This window comes from Alnus glutinosa, chromosome 5, assembly GCF_958979055.1.
Source record: "Alnus glutinosa chromosome 5, dhAlnGlut1.1, whole genome shotgun sequence".
NCBI lineage: Eukaryota > Viridiplantae > Streptophyta > Magnoliopsida > Fagales > Betulaceae > Alnus > Alnus glutinosa.
Genome location: NC_084890.1, coordinates 31861310 through 31882837, shown reverse-complemented (window position 1 = coordinate 31882837; position 21528 = coordinate 31861310). Strand labels below are relative to the sequence as shown.

Here is a 21528-nt window from a genome sequence, read left to right as displayed (position 1 = left end):
TTAGAAATTTGAAGGACTAGAATAAGCCTTAATTGTAGGGCTATCTAAAAATTTACTAATAATTTGAGAGGTTAAATTGTATTTTCCTCTCATATTTCTGATTCCGCAGCGCGCTAGAAACCCCCCGCCATAGCTATTTCCATTTTCCAACCTTTCCCTTTTCCCTCTTCCTCCTCTAATCTCTGCAGCTTCTCTATTCTCTCTCACAAATTACGTACGGCTCCTCCAACGAACGGCGCTTCTCTCCATCTCTCTCAGGTAACCTTCCCTTGTAACAGTTGCTTCTCTAATCTCCTAAAAGTCTTATTGTCCAGATCCAAAAGGATTTTGTTTTCCTTTATAATAGGATATTATGTATACAAAAATTTGTATACAAGTTCTTTTGTTCCCTTTTCTTCTTTTTCCTATGATTAAACGTTTGATTTTTGTCAATGGGCCTCTCTGTTTTGTACAGAGGTCTAGGTATTTCTTTTTGTTTGTTGTTTGTAGTTGTTTTGATTTTTGTTTGGGTGTTTTTTTTTTTTTGTTGGTTTGTCGCTCTGCAGTTTCTTGTATGCACGGTGTTTGATAAATTGTTGCTTAGAAGTAAACAACCTTTACGCTTTTGATTTATTGTCATGCACAGCACCCATTCAACCGGAGTGACTATGACAGTGTGATTGGTCTGTAATTTAAGGGTGTATGTCCAAATGGGATGGTAATTTAGGGTTAGGTAGGGCCTGGTTTGATTCTTATAACTGAAGAAAAGATCCCTAGGTTTGATTGCGATCTACTATCAGAACTTGTTTTGTATGTTAATGGATTTGATTTTGGTTTCGTTTTCAAATTTTTGCTTAATTGTCTGTTTGGTTGATGGAGATATGTATTGTAGTGTTAGTTTATTGATTTTTCTTTCGTTTTCTTTGAATTTTCTCAGCAATCGAATGGAGTTTGCTTCTGTTCTGTTTCCCTTCAGATGGACTTGCGATGTTACTGTTGGTTTTTCTGTGACCTTTTGCAGTAGAAGCCTGGGTTGGATTTTGTTGTAGAATTGGGATTGAAGGAGCGAAATCAAGATGCTGTGGGGTTCGTCATTTGTTAATTACAACATGAACTGCATTCGCTTGGTGGTGTTCTTTCGTGTCATTCTGTAATTCCATTTCATTTCGGTGAGACTTTATCTTTTCTCTCTCTGGATTTTGGCAATTAGAGTTTATTTCTTTGAATCAATTTTTTTTTTTTATATACGATTCTATTTGCTGCTAAAATAAGCTGTAGAAATAATTGAAAGCTTAAACTTGAATGTTGTGCTTTATGTCGAATGCTATTAGTTTTGTATCAACTGTTGATTGAATATTTGTTTCATGTTCTTTTAGCTGATGAGCTTACTCGGGTTTTGCCTGATTTCTATAGGTGAACTGTACGTGGCGTTTGAACGAATTCTTTTAGCTGGTATTTGCTACTTTTAAAACTGGTGTGAGGATTGAGAATGTACATTGGAGTAACCATAAAAAGATATCGAGCAGTGATAGAAGTTGGGAAGATTAAAAAGTGAGTGTCAGGATCATCACATACTACCAACTGATACAAGTTTGCCAGGTAAATCTGTTTTTTTATTTTCCTATCTTGTTTTCTTTCTCATATCTTAATCCTCATATGAATGTGTTGGAGTGCTTACGATATATTGGTGGAAAGTTTCTTTTTGTGGTCACGGCGGTGTTGCAGGAAAAGTTTTCCAAGCTTTGTATAATTCCACTTGATAGATTTTAGATATGTTTTGTTGTGGAGATTGTTGATTTAGATATGTTTATTTCTACTCGACTGGATTTTTCAAGCATCTTTGTTTGGAGGATACTATCATGTGACAGGTGCCAAGTCAATTGCTTTTCAGAATTTTCTGTACATGTTTCTTTCATTGTCCATCTTTGACTCTGATTTCTTAGACTTTTATTCAAAAAATCATGGATTTAACTGTCTTTAGTTTTTCTTCTAATTTATTTTATTCTCTTTTCCAAGGAAATGCTGATAGTGGATTGAACAGACTCTGGCAGAAGAAGAAAGTCGAAATCCGCCAACAGGAGGGCAAGGGAGAAAGAATCTAGCTAGTTAATATTTGTTTTTGATGTTCTATTCAAGAGTAGTGATTATGTACTCTTTAAGGATTTTGCCTCCTTTTGACCTGTTGTTAATGTTGCAACTAATTTTTACTCTTTCATGTGTAAAACATATTCATGTTACTATCTTAATTAAGGTACTATTCACTATGTATTCCTTTGCTTCTTGAACTATATGTATATATATATATATTTACTTCTTGTGGCCAAGTAACTATTTGTATGAAGAAAAAAAAAGAAACCACAATATTGCATGTGATGTATCTATTTGCAAACAATTAGTGACGCCTAACAAGCATTGCTAATTAGCGTCATTGGCAACGCTTGTAAAATAGACTAGCCACGCCAAAAGGTTGGCGTCGTTTGCTCTATAAGCGTCGTGAATTTATTTTCTTGACTAAACTTCCGTCTGAAAGCAAACGTCACTAATTAAACGTTTCTAGTGAATTAGCGACGTTTTTAGACCATTTAGCAACGTTTTTTTTAAACATCTCTAATTAACAGTTTTTTTTTGTGTATCATTGGCACCTTGCAGGCTACCTCCTGAACACATTTGGTTATCACATTGTTCATGATTCTGGCTTTTCTTTGCGGTCCATGATTGATGTTATTATTAAAAATAGAGATTGGTTCTGACCTTACGCTCGTTCTGATACTCTTGTAAAGGTGCAAAGCACACTTCATGAAGTTGAGATAAGGAAATGCTGATTTACCTACGTGGAATTCTACAAGAGGAAAGTATAATTATGCGGATACTTGGGAAAGGCTGAGAGAGGAGCAATCGGTTGTCAATTGGTGGAAGTTGGTTTGGTTTCCGAACTCAATCCCCCGTCACTCCTTTCTTTTCTGGCTTGTTTTCGAGATGCCTTGGTTACCAAACAGAGAATGTGGTTGGGCTACTCTGGGAAGACCTCTATGGATGCCAAGAGAGCAGAGAACACCTTTTCTTTAGGTGTAGTTTTAGTCATTGAATTTGGACAAAAAATTAACACAGGCAAACTCCAATTTTCAATATTCTTCCAATCCAAAGGCATATTCAAAATGGAACAATCAACCATGCTTTTTTTTATTTTATGTTTTTACCGTATGTACATAGCTATTTTTTCCTGGCACATCTTTTATTTAGTAAAAGTAGTTTTTAAGTTGCTTAACGCAATTTCATACAGGCTCTAAATCTATGTGATGCCAGAGTCATTTTTAGAGCGTTGAAGGTGAAGATCAACACAACGTTTTTTTTTTTCGATGAATAAAAACTTTTATTGAACAACAAACAAAACTACACTCCAGTTAAGTCTGGAACACAATCCTAACCGGAATACAACAAAACTTTAGGCCACAAACAAGCCTAAACACCAACAAACAAACTGCAACCTCAAAGAAGGAGCCAAAAACAAAGCCAAATAGGCCGGCCAAAAACCAACACACAACCAAGAGCCCGATCGAGTCTCTGCAGAAAAACAAAGCACTCGAACACTCAACACATACTGCAAACAGCAACTCAACAACTCAAAAACAGCAACACAAAACACATTACATCAAAGTATGCAGATTCCATCTTTTTACAAGGGACAAACTATTTCTAAGGCTATGGAAATGCCTTTTAGCCAAGATTTTAGCACGGACTTCCCATTTTATAGCAGCCAGAATTGATTCTTTCGTACAAGATTTTAGCACGGACTTTCCATTTTATAGCAGCCAGAATTGATTCTTTCGTACGTGGGATGTTGTTATGCAGAAGATCATTTTTTTTGCCTTCATAGATTGTAGACTATAGCCCCAAGCTAAGGCACAGTCTTCCCAAACAAGCCTGAATGTATTGACCATGCAATTTAAAAAAGCATGAAAAAACATTTCTTTGACTGTTTTGCGCTAAAAAAGAGTCCAAAATTGCGTTTTGAAAAAAAGCTTAAAAATAAGGTTTTTTTTTCTTAAAAAAAACTCTTTCTTAGTGTTTTTGTCTTACTGAATATGCTAATAAAACATAAACTTAATCTCCTCATTTGACAATTTCGTGATAGACCACTAAATAAGTTCTTACTTTAAATGACTCAAACTAAATACATACAAGCCACGACAAAAATATGACTCTAGTTCCAACATAAAACGTAGCATACCTAAAAACAACTTATCAGCACAGTCTCTATTACGTAACATTATTTGAAGAGAGCCCCAAAAATAAAAAATCTCACCAGATAAATTCATTACAAAAAAATATTGCATTTAGTGACGTGTCTACAATAATGTACTTTTAGCACGTCACTAAAAGTGGCACATCACTAAAATTTTTAGAAACGTGTCAAAGATTGAAACGCCACTAAACTTTATGCCAATTTAATTTTTAAAAATATTTTGAAATTAAAATGATTATTGACATGGTGAAATTAAACATGTCACTAAATTAGTGACGTGTCAATTTGGCATGTGTCACTAATTAGTGACACGATAAATTCACAGGTCACTAATTTTTTCATTATTCCTCCCTTATTTTTTGTCTTCTAACTCCCGCTTAATTACACCCGTTTTTTTTTTTTTGTCCCCCACCATCCCTTTATTTTTTATTTTTTATTTATTTTTTTTCCCTACTTTTTCTTTCTTCTTTCTTGTGATGTCTCTGGATTACGACGGTACACTCTCTCCGATTATCGAAGACCTAGCTAGATCGAGCATTCAAGCCCAGAGAGGTTTGTTATTAAATTCATTTCCAATTTTTTTTTTTCTCGAAGTTCATGCATTTTCATGTCTTTCCTCCACATTTTCTTCTGTGCTTCTTTAAACCAGATCAGAGAAGCTTTAAGAGATGTTGCAAGATTTTTCCCCACTGCCATTAATTGTGAGTGGGAGATGCAGGGATAAGGTGCATTTTCTGATGACTAGAAAATTTCAAAAGTTGCCTCCAACTGTAATTTTTATCTGATGACTATTTTGGCTTTTGTTTTTGTAGTCAAATTATGCAGGTGCAGCAGGCTTATAAATTTGTAAGATTATCAGATCTTTACTATGCGGGTAGCCACGCAATGGACATCAAGGGATCATCCAAACGCTGAAAATGTAACAAAGTGAGTTTTAGTGAAGCAAAAAAAAAAAAACTTTGTTTCTCGTTCTTCTCCCTGAGTTCTAAAATTTTTGTCTAATTATTTGGCTGATTCAGGGAAATCAAGCAGTCTTCTTCCAAGCTGCATTCTACTGAGTTTCTACCCATGATTGATGAGGTTTGTTTCCTTTTTACTCTTTAAGTAAAAGCAACCAAATATATATATATATATATATATATATATATATATATATATATATATATATATATATATAAATTGTTGGAATAGAATGTTTATGGTTTTTTTTTTTTTTTTAACATGCAATATAAAAGTAAATATTGTTTTTACATTTTTATGTTTTATGTATTTTGGGATTTTTATTTTTATTTTTTAATATTATTTTTAAAAAAAATAAAACATGCTTTAGTGACACGCCAAAAATTGACATGTCACTAAATTTTATTTTATTTTATTTTTTTGACACGCCACTAAATTTTGATTAATAACAAACACAGTCCCCATATGACAGATGTGTCACTAACATTTAGTGGCGTGTCACACCATACTGAATGCTAGTCACTAAAAATTCAAGCCAACATCCCGTAACAATAGAACTGAACCAATACTACAAATGCATGCAGGACCAACCTGTACTGCCAATATACCGCAACAACTCTATCTAAAGAGCAAAATTACAATCAATCAGAGCTATACCAGCTATATATTTGTGATACCAATAATAGGGGCGGATCTCTTTTAAGGCCGGGAGGGGCCAGGGGCCACGGCTGCTAAAACAAAAAAAATTACTACTTATTTGTCTTGCAAACCTGCACTCTTGTAGTTTGCCCCACCAAAGTACTCTTTAGACTTTAGTCTACTTTTCACCCAAGAGTCAAGATGAGTCTTAGATGTCAAAGCAACAATTAAGCCCCAAGTCAGAGTTACGTTCAAATTTTCTTTTTCTCCATTAGTCCATACAACCATCCGGTCCATCCCCATAGCCCTTCTAGGCTAACAGTCGACAAGACGACTGGTGGACAGCACCTCAACGGCTCAAGAAGACAAGAAATAAGAAAATAAGAAAATAAGAAATGACATATAGAACTCATGAAAAAAAAAAAAAAAAAACTTTTAAAAGAAAAAGAGACGTTTGCAAGTGTTGAAGAGGCAAGAGGTTTTTCACCGTTTTTGGGTACTGCTTCTCCACTAACCTCAATAGACAGTAGTGGTAGTCTTGTTTACGAGGTAATCTTAAATCTCTGTGTTCAAAAGCGTATCATGATTTAGAGTTGTGATGATTCCACTCAATCAAATTTTTGTTGGTTGTTAAGAGATACTATATATGATATATTAGGTTAAGGTGTAAAAGACCGGAAGAAATGTTTTTTTAGATTTTTTTAGTTTTGGATTATAATTATTTTATTTTTTATTTTATTTTAATTTAGTCCTCCCAAATTCTTAAGGCTGGGTCCGCCACTGACCAATACAATTGAAGCTAATTATTATGTTGCAAAACTATCAGCAAATAGCAAATACAATTAATAGCAAAATCAAGACAAAATATCAATAGGAAAACTACTTCATAGCTTGATTACAACACACCCAAAACCAAAGAAAACTTTCAATTTTCTATTGCTAAATAGCACTTGTCTTTTCTCTCGGGTTCTCAAAACAAACGTCCCCCACCGTTTTATTTCGTGTTCCTGGCATGGCCAAGTACCGATATTCACCCAAAGCAACCACTGATAAGAAAAAAAAAAAAACCACAAGCAATTTCGCCGCCCCCAACTTAGAAAATCAAAATTGCAAAAGCAAACCTTTGAATTAAACGAGCTCTCAAGAATCCGAAAAAAAAATTGCAAGAATCTCACCTTGCTTGAAGGAACAAACCAAACCAACAAAAAATCACAACCCAAAAGACATTGGCTTTGGGAGGTGGCTTTCCGCAGATTCCAGCGGCGTCGTTTGGCGGTGGATACGGTGGGGTTAGAATGAATGGCAGAAAAATGAATTTTTCTCGATAGTTGGTTTGGGTTTAAACATCCAGTGTTTTAATCTCTATTCAATTTGATATTTTTAGCTTTTTAGCTGATATGTAAAATTTTTATTAGAGGCCGTTAAAGGTGGATTTTACACAAAATCTGGATTGAATGTTTTCTCTTCTTTGAAATATGAGATGTCAATGTCAATGATAAAGGTCTCGTTTGGAAACATGTTTTTGAAATGTTTTTTTAATAGATAAAATTAAAGCTTTAAATAAGCAATTAATCATAAACGCAAAACACTTAAAATTATTTTTATCTTTATGTCATATTAAAAAACTTTTTCAACCAAAAAGTAAAAAACCACCCTCTAAAAAGTTTTATCAAATGAACCTATAGTATCTTTTACCAGTAATATAGATAAAAGAAAATATACAAAACAATTGCAGCAAAAGCATGCTAGTATAAGTACTTTTAATCTCTTCTCCCTTCTTTGTCACGAATTGAAGGAAGGATAGTGCAAAAGAGAATGTGCGGCCAACAGGAAAAAGAAAATATGAAATATACTAATAAAGATAAGGTCATAAGACATTAAAATCCAACATAATTCTCCAAATATCTTTATTCCTCAGGCAACAAGCTTTATAGCGGGCTTACCATGCATTAATACGTGATACTGATAAAGATAAAACGAGTTTGAGATAACATAGTATCTCTTTATTCTTTACTAACAGAAATATATAGGAATCATCCTCCAGCTAGCCGTTGCTTGTTTGTTCCTAGGACTCTTGGAGATAGTCCTCATGCCTTTGCATTCCTTTTGTTACGTAACAGGATAGTGCAAGAGATCGAGAATGTGCGGCCAACAGGTAAAAGAAAATTATGAAATGTATCAGTAAAGATAAGAGACATGATTAAAAACCAACAGATCACATAACGTATAAACGAAAATAAACAGGATAGAATTGTTTGGTTATAAAACAGTGTGCACCTTACTTATCCAGAAGAAGAACCAGAAGATTTCTTGCTCTGGTCAGCGATGGCGGTTTCTATCAGTTTGTTGATCATTTCCAACAGAGACTTCCACGCGTTTAAGTTCTCTTTGGCAGAAAATGGTTTGGAGGAAATTAAAATTTAAGGTGTAAGCTTTTTTGTCAAAAATGAAAAAAAAAAAACCTAAAAATTTATCTCACTCTATATCTCATCAAGTACTTAAAAATTATTCACGCCACGTAGCATATAAACTGGGGTGTGATTTGTGTTGATCCAACTTTTGTTTGCTGGCGAGTTTCGTACATTTGTGTTGTCATTTATAAAAATTAGTCATTAATGCACAACAAGTCCCAAGTAGTTTTAATATGTATGTCAAAGCCATAAAACAACCCATATCACATAACATGAAAATTTGGTATTACGATCCCCTAAAATTTCAAATAAATTTGATAATTTTTAATTATATGAATTTAGGCCGTTTCATGCATCGAACAGCATAAAAAATTCTACATATTAAAAATGTGAAATGTTAACTATGAGAATTGAGTATATTTTTATTAGGTTCTTATACTTTATGTTATATAAAAACTTTAAGCAAAAACCTGTCTTTTGGTTTAGTTATAAGAAGCGCCTCTTCAAAAATAAAGAGAAAGTCTTTTAAAATGATTTTTTTTTTTTTTTTTGCTTCGATAACATGCCATACTTATAATATTTAGCATTTTTCACTTCATTTGATATAAAAAAAAAAAAAAAAAAAAAAAAAAAAAAAAAAAGAGGCTTAAATTCACATAATTTAAAAATCACAAATTTCTTTAAAATTATAAATAATTTCAATCTAAAAATTTGCTAACACAATGATATGTTTTGGGTTAGCAATATATATATATATATATATATATATATATATATGCGCGCGCGCAAACACATGATTGGAAGAAAAAACCTTGCCCACCTGTCGCATCTCCACTTCCCCCAGTAAGGTCTGGAACAGCATGTCTATTTGCATAATTAACTACCTGCTTTTTGTCCTTCCTGATTTACACCAACGAATGCCCAGAATTAGTCAATGATATATATGTCTATAAGGTACATACGTCAGCATGTGATGGAGACAGAATTTTAGCTGTAAATTTAAAAAGAAAAAGAACTGAAACAAAATTGATTGTTGAAATTATTAAATAACATAAGTAAAAAAATAATTGAATAATTAAAAATTTATTTAATTATCATTTAAAACATATAAATGCATGTAACTTGTAATCTATTTTTTATGTTAATTTATTTGGTTCTTTTCTACAATATTTTATATTTTAAAAAATAAATAAATACTACTTTGGCAGCATCATCCAAATAAAAAAAAAAAAAAAGAAGCAAACATCTACTGCTATTTATCATTCTTGGTGGAATCATCCCAATCAAAAATAGAAAATGCTATTTTGTATTTTTTCAATATATTTAGTTGACATAACATGTTTAATTTACTCTTAAATTTTACTTATTTTTAATTAAAATTGATCAAAAAATAAATTCAGCATGTTATATAAGCGGAATAATACTAGGGGAGTGCTAAAAAAAACAAATGTGTAAGCTTAATTACTTGTCATTAAGCTCAGAACTCAGTTGACCCATCTCTTGGATCGTCTCTTTCAACCGCTTATTCCACTCTTTGAGTTTCTTCTCAAAAGTCTTCTGATTCTCAGGACGAATCTTGTCTTTCTCTGGTATATTCAATAACAATCTAATCAATCTTAGCATTCTGGTATACTCAAAATTTAATTTATCTCAATCCATATCTCATTAAGTATTTAAAAATTATTCACACCACATGGCATATGATGGTGTGTGATTTGTGTTGTGTGTGTATATATATATGCAAACACATGATTGAAAGAAAAAAATCTTGTCCAATTGTTTAATTATGGAGTTGTCGCACCGTTTGGCAATAATTCTCGATCTCTTTTTCTATTTTTTTTTACTTCTTTCAAAAAAATCAATTCCAAAATATTTTTATTTTTTTATCACATTTAATTATTTTTTATTATTATTCAAATAAAAAAAAATTCATTACTAAACAATTTTTTTTAACTTTTTTATAAAATAATTTTAAATTTTAAATCACACCGACCACCTTAACTACTCATGAAACAAAAATTCTACTACACAACATTTACCGATCGTTGTCGCCGCAAAATTCAATTGCAATTGCTTGATAAGGCTCGCAATGTCAGCTTTATTACCAGCCATTTTGCCCTTCCAGAATCTGTACAAACGCCCAACGTCACGAACGACACCGTCCCACCAATGAATGTTGCTCAACAAGTCAATGATATATATTTATAATCTACTTAAAAAATTTCAAGAAGTGAAAAAACGGTTATAATATCTGGTTTTCTATTTTCTTTTTCCTAATTTATCTTCTCAATTATTAATATTCTGTATAGAGAAAAATGTAGAAAATTATTTTTTGTACAAGATGACGTTCTAGAGAGATTTTTTTTTTTTAAAAAAAAGATAAATATTATTCTGACCAAATCTTTCAGATAATAATAATAATGATAATAATAATAAATAAAAACATTCACCTGCCCGCTATATATCTTTCTTGGTGGAATCATTCTAATGAAAATATTTTAAATATATTTAGCTGACACGACAATGATGTTGATGTTGATGTGGCAGCCTTTATTTTGAGAAACATCTACGGCTATTTGCTGTTTTACCGTTATTTATTTGACCATGATGTTGGTGGGGCAACTTCTACTGCTATTATGTACGTTGAGATAGGTTGGGAATGGTTAACGGTGGGCAAGAGGACAAAAAAGCCATTTGAACATGTGTTAAATAACATTTTTGGCGCTAGATTTAATTCTATATATAAATTGGCTTTGCTTAATTCTTACGTACTCTCAGTCTAAAATTAAAAGTTATATATATTTCTAAAATATGGAGAAATACATCATTTTTTTTAATTAATTTTATTAAAAAAATGTGCTAAGAAATAATTAGCAATTTATAAGAATTAGCTACAACGAATTTGTAGCTTAATTTTTTTTCGTCTCACCGCCCCCTACTGGCTTTACCCTTAATGGCAGCCAATATCGATAAACCAATTTGCTAATTGTGTAGCAACCTGCCTTGAATATATGTTTAAGTTGTTTAAATTCCATGTGACAACTTTTTTAAGAGTTTATTTGGCTCTATAATTTTACAGGTTGAAAGCGTATTTTAAACAAATCGTACAAGTATTTGGTTTGTAATTGTGATTTTAAAATATAGTGGTTCAAAAAATGTGAAAAATCTACATTTTCAAATTATTAGGATGAGCTCCCTAGCTATATCATGAGCTCCCTAGCTAGGTTTTCTTGGCCAGATCGATCATATCACTAACTTTCTGAATTCAATCAGGCTATTTAATCAAACTTAATTTGAAAAAAAAGGGCAAGAAACGTTTTAAAAATAGTTATTTGAAGGTCAACAAATAAAAATAACTACTCTTTGTAAAGAGAGAAGATTGCAAAGTACGAGTGAAGGATCGGAACAGCAGTAATACCAATATAAATCTATGTATAGTAATATAATAATAAAACCCTAAAATAGATAAACTTTTTTCTATCAAACATAATAAGAACGAAATTTCTATGTCTAAGGATCTCCTTATGTGAAATGCGCGCTTCACCTGCAATTAATAGATAAACTATATATTCTCTATCAAACATATATAATCCTTTTTTTGTTTCACGGTCTCCAAAAGGAATATGATTAGTAATGAAATTTAATTATCATAAATGAAATTAAACCACATGTACAATGAAGATCGAAGACATGACAAGAGTATATATATGTAATATGAGACAAACAAATACCTGTATAGAGAAGACAATCACTTAAGAAATCGATCCAACCTGATCAAGGTCAGAGTGCAGTGCAGTTTCTGTCAGCCCTTGAGGATTTGTATATAGCAAAAAACTAGGAGACCATCGTTAATTATCAGAAAGTCAATGTCAATGAGCGGGCTTTTATTTTCATTTTGTTTTTATTTTTATTTTGCTCTTAACTGAAAATGTTTATAGGTTGGCCAAATTTCCCAAACACAAAGTATTTAACAATATTTCACATTGAAATAAATAAACCTTAAAATCAAACTGAGACAATGCATCAATTAATTGATAAACTGTTCTATATCAAACATATAGTATATAATCCTTGGACAAATTTCAACATGCATGCAATTTTACCCCCCAAAAAAATCTGTTGCATGGGGACGTTTTTCCATAAATAGCTCCCTGAATAAAATACTTGCAACCCAACAATCCACATCTTTTTTTGTTTCGCGGTCTCCAAAAGGAATTTGATTAACTAGAAATGATATTTATCAGAAATGAAGAAGACATGACAAGAGATGTAATAGGAGACAAACAAATACCTGTATAGAGAATCACTCAAGAAATCGATCCAACCTCATCAAGGCCAGAGTGCAGTGCAGTTTCTGTCAGCCCTTGAGGATTTATATATAGCAAAAAACTAAGAGACCATCAGTAATTATCAGAAAGTCAATGTCAATGAGCTGGCCTTTTTTTTTTTTTTTTTTTGATGAATAAAAAAAATTTATAAGAGCTCAACCAACTACACACGCTAGTAAACGTACACTAACCCAAAAACCTCAAGCAGAGAACACTATCCAAAACGACCTATACAGTTATTACTACAGGAAAACAACAAAACTATACCAACAACTTCTATAAATTCCAACTAATTACAAGCCTTATACATTTATCTACATCCTTAAAAGATTCCTTAGTAAAGACTAGAGTACGAACTTCTCATGTAATTTGTTTAACCATAGTTTCCTCATCAGTTCTCAAATTGCTGCTGTGCACCAAAGCATTTCTTTGTTGCCAAAGATGATAAATGTATGCACCTAAACAAAGTTTACCAAGACTAGCCTGTAAACCTTTTCTCCGGAGTGTAGCAATGCTCCAAGTCATAACCTTCTCCCATTCAGACGGAATGTCAGTGAAGAGGCATGTAGACATCAAAGTCCTCAATATCCTCAAACTAAATCCGCACTGAAAAAAAAAAGAAAAAAAAAAAAAAAAAAAAAAAAAAGATGCTCCTGACTTTCATGACAAGCATAACAAAACAAACAAAGCACATTACCAGTATACTCCCAAGTACTCATACGGTATTTAGTCACTATAGCATTTCTAAAAACCAACCACAGAAAGAAAGAAGCTGGCTTTTATTTTGATTTTGTTTTTATTTTTATTTTGCACTTAACTGAAAATGTTTATAGGTTGGCCAAATTTCCCAAACACTAAGTATTAAACAATATTTTACATTGAAATAAATAAACCTTAAAATCAAACTGAGACAATGCATAAAAAATATTAAATATAGTTTCTTATTTTTTTTAATTATTGTCAATGGGACTGTAATCGAGCTAAGCCGAGTGGAGTATTGAATGTTGAAGCTCGATTTGTTTAATTTTTTTTTTGAACGAACTCGAGCTTATTTACGAACTACTCAATTAACTTATTCGTTCTATTTATAAAGTAAATTTTGTGATTATTTATTTTTTAATTTTTTTTTGGTAAATTCATATTAATAATTAATTATTTATTGTTAACATTTATTATTTGAATAATTATATAAATAAATTAACTTGAATCTTAAACAATCTAATATTGAGTTTATATGTTTATCTTATATTATGTATATACATTCATTACAAAACACATATATATACATAAACATATACCCACTCATGATATACACACAAATATACCTATATATTTATATCAAGACTCGCAAAGCTATATTTATTACATACATTAGAGCATTCTTGATAGTCTCACCAAAATAACTTCTTAGTTATTTTGGTGGGCCAATTTGGTGAAAGTGTCCAAAATGACTTTTCAGCAGCCTCACCAAATTGGTAAAAATATTTGATGAGTGAACAATACTCACAAACAATGGTGAGTACTTCTTTAAATGTCACCTTTTCTTTTCTTTTTTTCTTTTTTTTTTTTCAATATGTTCTTTTTTCTGGATAGGTAGTACCCTCTTTGGCCTGAAAAGAAAATTAAAAACATAAATAAATAAATAAATAAATTATGTCTTCCTCAGAGTCGTCGCCGACTCATAACTCTGGATGGATGAGAGAAAAAGGAAATCCATAATGCGAAAACAGAAGGTTGGACGATCTGATGGCCCTAGTGGCACTGCTCAGGAAGGAGCTGGTGTTTTGTACATAGTGGCTTGTAATTTGATCATGAAGACAATAGACTAAGATCTAGTGTTTTTCTCTTCATATATATATATATATATATATATATATATATATATATATATATATATATATATATATATATTGGTGGCAATGACCTTATAGAGGAGCTGAAAGTGACCATGAATTTCTTCTCTATTTAAGTGGTGGCAAATTTCATTATTTTTAAAATTAGTACTGTTTCCTAATTTGTTTATTTTAGTCAGATTGGCATCCCAAAATTTTTATTTTTAAAATTGTTGTCAAATTTTACGTAGGAGACAACTTGAAATAGTTTGGTAATTTAAGTCTTACTTATCAGATTTCATTGTGGGAGGCATAATTTTTTTTTTTTTCCTCAAGAATTCGCAATGATATATAAATAAGTCTTTTTATGAGGATAACCAGATAGAAAGTTCCAAGAATCTTTTTTATTTATTTTATTATTATTATAATTAAACAAATTAAATACACGAAATGAATGAAATGTGAGTGGAATAGTCTATATATGCATAGCGTTGACTAACTCTTTCTTCTGATTCCACTACGTGGTCTCTCATATTAATTCGTATAATCAATCCTTAATTTGTCTCGTTGACTCCTATATACAATGTAGCTCTGTTTCGTAGATTTGTCTTCATGAATCTTTTATGATATATTATTAACTTTTATTTTTTAAAAGAATATTCTAATATCCTATACAATATTTGATTATCGCTTTAATTTTAACTTATATATTAGAGTAATGCAAAGCGGACAAGACACACGAGCCACTCTTCAGCAATTTTTATAAGACATGTATTTGGTGTTATTTTTACACATTTTTATATATTTATTTTGTAAATTTATCATTGAATTTGTAAAATTTATATGTTGTCTCACATATTTAATGGTAAATTTATACATGTCTCGTATGAGATTGTAACAAATCATTTGAGGACGAATTAAGAAGCATAACATTTCTCTTTGCAGTAATTAGATAATTTCTGGCTGCGGTTACTCATGTATTAACGTGTTTCTGAAAGCAAACAGCTCTCAAGGTTGGCCTCTGTTTTTTTACGCGACAGAGAGATTATGAAGAGTTTAAACTTTAAAGTGCGAGTTAAACTTTCAACAGATTGATTGATTTATTTTTTTTATTGGTTATTTATTCTATTCTGACGTGTTTATCTTTTATTTGGAGGGCACAAAAAAACCTTGTTTATATTACTTCTTTATATATAGCAGTTATTCTCAATCAAAAAAACTATCCATATACTTGCAAGAAAAAAAAATATCCATATAAAAAACAAATTGAATGAGAAAGAAATCTTACAAATGTACGTGATAAAAGAGATCGAGGCTCTAGCTGAGGAAAAAGATTCGGTGTTTTCGTGTTTATAATATTTGGTATTCCAATATGAAGTGCTAATCTCTTATTGATCGAAGGCCGTAAATAAGTGAATTTAATTACCTTAAAACTTGATTGAAGTTATTCTCATTGAGTAAATCTACAAGAAATTTCTTGCGATAATAAGCAAGCAATGCTTTCGTAGGAGCTGAAAGTGACCATGAATTTCTTCTCTATTTAATCGGTGGCAGATTTCATAATTTTAAAAATTATTGGTCATTTCTTAATTTGTTTATTTTAATCAGATTGGCATCCCAGAATTTTTATATTTAAAATAGTGGTCAAATTTTACACAGGAGGCAACTTGAAATATTTCGGTAATTTCAATCTTACTTATGATCAGATTTCATTGTGGAAAGCATAATTTAATTTAATTTATTTATTTATTTTTGAAGAAGAATTCACAATGACATACCTGATCCATGCATAATATATATCATGAAAAATGAGAACAAATTTGGGGTCTTCTTACTTATCACAAAATAATTAATCTTTTCCATGTTTTGTTTGTTTTGTAAAGAAAAGCATAAGGTTTTGTGGCGCCTCCCAAAATCCCTCCGCTGGGTGGAGTTTTATTTGCACATACACTTAAGATATTGGTGGGAACTGTTATCTCCCTCGGTAGTAGTTATTTTAGCTACTTAAAATATAATTTTTTTTTTTATTATATAATTAAAATGAGAGATAAATAAAGGATATATAGTTCAAACGTAAGTTCAAATTTCATTGAAATTGTAGGGAATCCTAATTAATCCCCCTACGCCAAGCACTAGCCAATCTTAGAGGCAGTGTTCTTGCCCTTGCAATTTTTTGTTTTGCACAATCTTATGTATAATTTCATGATGCTTGTCCTTAATTGGGTTTTTCCTTTGTATCTTTGAGATACATTCCCAACACTGAAGACTCTTGATGCATTTAGGCGAGTAAATTCAAAGGCAAGACAAACAAGAGGTACTGCAAATAGGATGGAAGAATCCTCCCGGCCACTAGCGTACGTGATAAAAGCTAATTAATTTGGATGTTGCATTGGATAAAACAAATGGTTACATTATATTGGCATTAGTATTATGGCAAGGGACTCCGAAGGATTTGTATCAGTAGCAAGAAATACAACTAGAAGTATATTTATAGAGCTAGTAGTACCTGAAGCATATACAGGCTACTTTACATGTAGCGAAGTATTGTATCTATATGTTATTAGCATAGGAGAGCAACAGTATATGTTGATTGTCAACTGTGTAACGACCCACCCGTAATGACACAATATTATTCATTTTTTACTCCCACAAACTAGACTTCTAAGAAAGGGACCTATCCTGGTACCACTTTCGCAAAAGCACACAATATTTAAAACGCATTGTGTCAAGAAGGGTGCAAATATACATATAAGCATATACACATTTCCATATACAGGCGATGTGGGATGTCACAAACCGTATAAACATTATAAAAAAGAAATGTTCGGTTTCATTTTTTTTCTACAATTTTTATTTATCTCTGTATAAAAGATGTGCAAATCCACCATTAAATATGTAGGACAACATATAGATTTTACAAATTTAATACTAAATTTGCAAAATAAATGTATAAGAAATGTATATAAAAAAAAAAAATAATAGGATTAGGCTTAGATGCTGTAAAAAAAACTACAGCATATGTGCTGTAATTTTTTCAATGGTTAAGATCTAATTTTAAGTGTTTTATTAAAAAAAAAAAAAGTGTGTTAAATATTAATCATTGAAAATATTACGGCACTTATGTTGTAGTTCTTTTTACAAATAACATCAAATATATCTTTTGTACATTTTATTTTTAAATTTATTTTTGAATTTATAAGACCTACATTGAGCCTCATAAATTTAATAATCAATTTAAAAATTCATTATTAATAAATATATAAAAAAATATGTATAAAATGTAATTGCATCATTTCTCTTTATAAAAATTGATGTTGAAGTGCCTGGCTCGTGCCAAGTGTCTGGGGTTGATTAAGAGGTACTAGGTAGTTTGTTTGTTTTGTTTTTTTTTTTTTATTAGATAATTAGGAGGTAGTTTGTAGTTATGCACTTAAAAAAACGAATCCGTAGTAGAGAACAAAAAATTGATTCGTTGCACAGCTGGCAAAAACCTCGATGCGATCAAATTTGCCAAGAGTATTATTATAATAATTATGTACATGATAAGATTAAAACTTGTTTGGCAGTGAATAATTGGGACAAGAGACATTATAATTATTTCTCGTATTATGCCTAGTTGCCAACCGTTTCATTTTCACGGGGTCTCTCATTCAACGTCACCTAACTCCTACTGTGTACGTGGCTCTGTTTTGTAGATATGTCTTCATTGAATCTTTTAAGATTGTTTTTTATTTGTTCTTCTAAAAAAATATTCGCGTGTTTAACTTATATTCACGCATGGTGCTAATATTAGAGTAATGCTAATTAAGCGGACAAGATAAACTTTGTCCAGACGTGCTTGGAATAAATGCGGGAAGATTAATCAGGGGCGGACCCAGTTGGTGGGTTGGAGGGGGGACGAATGTCTCCCCAAAATTTTTAAAATTTAATTTAAAACATATAAAATTATAAAATTGTCCCCCTTAAAAGTTTTTTTTTTTTTTTTTTTTTTTTTTTTATATTTTGTCCCCCTCCACCCACTTCCTTCCCTATGTAGAGTCTGCACCAAGCCAACCTTTTAGCCTTTTTTTTTTTTTTTTAACCTATGAAAAAGCAACTATACTCATTTGACCATCCATTTTTCCCCATTTTCCACGCGTGGCATCATATTGTAGTAAAAGCCCCCAATTCTCAGCAAACTCCATTTGAGAAAGCGAGAGAGCTTAAATCACCCAAATTTTTCACAACAATCCCAAACCCCACAAACCCAAATCTATGAATTCTGTTAATTTCATGTCACAGTTCTTACCTCTAGATCTCAACAAATTCTTGGACTTTGAAGCACAATAATGCGTGTGTGCTGAGTGGTTGTAGAGCTGGTGTAGTGGTGTCGTTAGCTTGGTTAGGGTTTCGGTTTCGGAGATTTTGTTAAGAGAAAAAGTCTACGCTCAAAGATACCCTTTTTCTTGGATACTATAAATTGTGCTTCATTTATTTTACTAGTACATTATACTATAAATTATGCTTAGTTTACTTTACTAGTACTTTATACTTCTAAATAACCAAGTGTGTGTTTGTGTGCAACAAAATATCTTAAATGCGGAATATAAAGAAGACAAGATATTAGTTACGAAGTGAAAATTCTGTGAAGAGAAAAACCACTCCGGGGCAGCCAAACCCAGGAATTTCACTATAAAAAAACAAAGCAAGTTACAAAGCACTCGTACTCACAAAACCTATTGCAGTAGTCATACCTTTAACTATAACACGAAGCTCATCGTGAACGCTTCTCAATCAAGTTTCCTACTTGAAGGGTCTTTGATGGAATCCTTTACCTTAGGGCCGACCCCTAAGATAGACTTCACACGAACAAGGAACACACACCGGCAACAGCTTGAGAGCTAGCAGATCTTTAATTCTCCCTAAACACCCTCTCAAAGCTAAGAGAATTCAATACTGAATTCTGTACAATTGACAAGGCCAGAGCCCTCTATTTATAGGCTTATAGAAAACATAAATCTGCTGAGATTCGGACTCTAGCTATCGAGCATCTGGACGGTAGTTGGCCACGTCCAGAAGGTCTTCTGCGATTGCCTTTTAGAAACAGCGCAATTCTATCCTTATCAGGTCCATGTCCGGACGGCTTGGCCGAGCGTCCAGACAGTCTTCGCTATAACTCCTTTTTGTGTTCGAACGGAACACTGGAATATTCTGAAATGCTGGACAACGTCCAAACGTGTTGCCACGTCGTCCGGTCGACTTGCAGAGACATCCTAAACAATGTCGACTACTGAAATCCAACTCTGTGTAGAAATTGGAGAAGCTTGACCTAGCGTCCGGACGGTGTTGCTATGACGTCCGGATGTCTTCAACGCGGAAACTTCTAGACATTGCGGGGCGTCCGGACGCCTTAAAAGACCTGTCTGGACGATTGCACAGGAACCGACTATTCTGACTTGGAAATTGCATGGAATCTTCATGGACATCTTCTTAGAAACTTGTGACCAAACACATGGCATGAAATGAGACACTGTCCAAATTACTTGAAGACTCTGAATAGAACTGATAATCCTATTAAAAAGTAACCATTACATAAAGTATTTTTGTCAACCAGAATGTTGGCCATATAAAATACTAACAGTATGTGATATCATAAAAATTTGAAATTATAATTTTAAATCGAATGGGTATTTTGATGTAAAAAAATAATACAAGTTCGTCCCCCCTTACCAAAAATTCTAGTTCCACCCCTGGGGGAAGTTATCGCTCATCACCTGATAACCTTGGTTTCACTCCTCCCGACCACAACAGATGCCAGCCGGAGAACCATCCTTCCTCTCTAGCCTGAATAAACTATGATTTTAAACTAAATTAAAAAAATAAGAATAAAAAATAAAAAATTTATCGTTTGAAAATTTTATTTTATTATTTTATCTTTTTTAATTTGAAAACGTTAAAAACTGCACCCAACTGTGTAGTTATCCTTTAATTTTTGGGTGAATATTTGACAAGCAGGCTTTTTTAAAAGGATCGTAAAAAAAAAAAAAAAAAATTGATTGTCTTCTCAAAATTAATGTTATTTTTAAAATTATTATTAGATATGTGATAGATCATTATTGAATTTTGATCCAATTACAATTTTAAAAGCCACTCCAGTTTTAGAATGACTAAAAAAAGAAGACACGAATCTTGGTTTTTAGCATTTGTCCTGAGCATTCCTAATAGTCTCACCAAATTTTACTAGCCAAAATAGTTAAAATCTACTTTTCTTTATTTTGGTGGGCTACTTTTTTAATGTACCCCTAGCAACCTCACTATTTTAACTATTCACTATCACTATTGCATATATATATATATATATATATATATATATATATTTCAGATTCTTTATTCTTTCTCTATTTAATCTTTTTTTGAATGTTTGTTTTTTCCTAACGGTCATATTTTTGAATATTTGTCTTATTCTAGTGGTATTTTTCAAAATTTGTATTATATTATATTATTCTTTACTATATTTGAAATTACGAATACCGAAAAAATTGTTTTTTAAAATTATGTTATGATGGTTCAGAGAATCCAAGACAAAATGGAAAAAAGTTTGATGAAACTTGAGTAGAATTTGAATTTCAAAAAATCAATCCAAACATGTTTTTTAAAAATAATAAAAAATAAAATGCTACCCAAACATGCCCCTTTAATTCCACAAAACCTATTGGAATATGTGAACAAGAAATTTTTAGGGCACTAGATCGTGTCTAAAGCATAAAAATATTGTAGTTTAAGAGAAAAAAAAAAAAACTTTTAGCCTAAAACATTGCAGAACGAAACAGAGTTATATGTGAAGAAAAAAAAAGCAAAGAGAGTGAAATGATCAAATTTTTATAGTTTTTTTAATGATTTAGTGAGTGAACAACACTATTGTTGATGATTACTGTTAATTTACCAAATTTTTTTTGTTATAATAATGAGACTACTAGGAATGATTTTTGTGTGATTTCACGAAATTGCCTCACCAAAATAACTAAAAACTATTTTAGTTAGACTGCTATATAAGCAGGGGCAGACCTAGTTGGTGGGTGGTCCCCCCAAAATTTTTAATATTTAACTTAAAATATATAAAATTATAAAATTGTCCCCCTAAAATAATTTTTTTTTCT

At 31.7% G+C, this 21528-nt stretch overlaps 1 protein-coding gene and 1 long non-coding RNA gene across 2 annotated transcripts; one reads left to right on the top strand and one right to left on the bottom strand.

The window, feature by feature from the left end:
* The first annotated feature begins 117 nt into the window (after positions 1–117).
* LOC133867818 (uncharacterized) lies at positions 118–2235 on the top strand. The gene is made up of 4 exons (XR_009900196.1): positions 118–258; positions 917–1148; positions 1393–1578; positions 1996–2235. It is a non-coding gene; the product is annotated as an uncharacterized LOC133867818 (long non-coding RNA).
* A 5463-nt stretch (positions 2236–7698) lies between these two features.
* On the bottom strand, positions 7699–12545 carry LOC133867663 (uncharacterized). The gene is made up of 6 exons (XM_062304422.1): positions 12524–12545; positions 10272–10360; positions 9698–9818; positions 9053–9132; positions 8099–8207; positions 7699–7924 (listed from the first exon to the last, which is right to left on the bottom strand). The coding sequence occupies exons 2-5, from the start codon at positions 10342–10344 to the stop codon at positions 8104–8106; spliced, it is 378 nt and encodes a 125-aa protein (XP_062160406.1). The 5' UTR covers positions 10345–10360; positions 12524–12545; the 3' UTR covers positions 7699–7924; positions 8099–8103.
* Positions 12546–21528: the final 8983 nt, after the last annotated feature.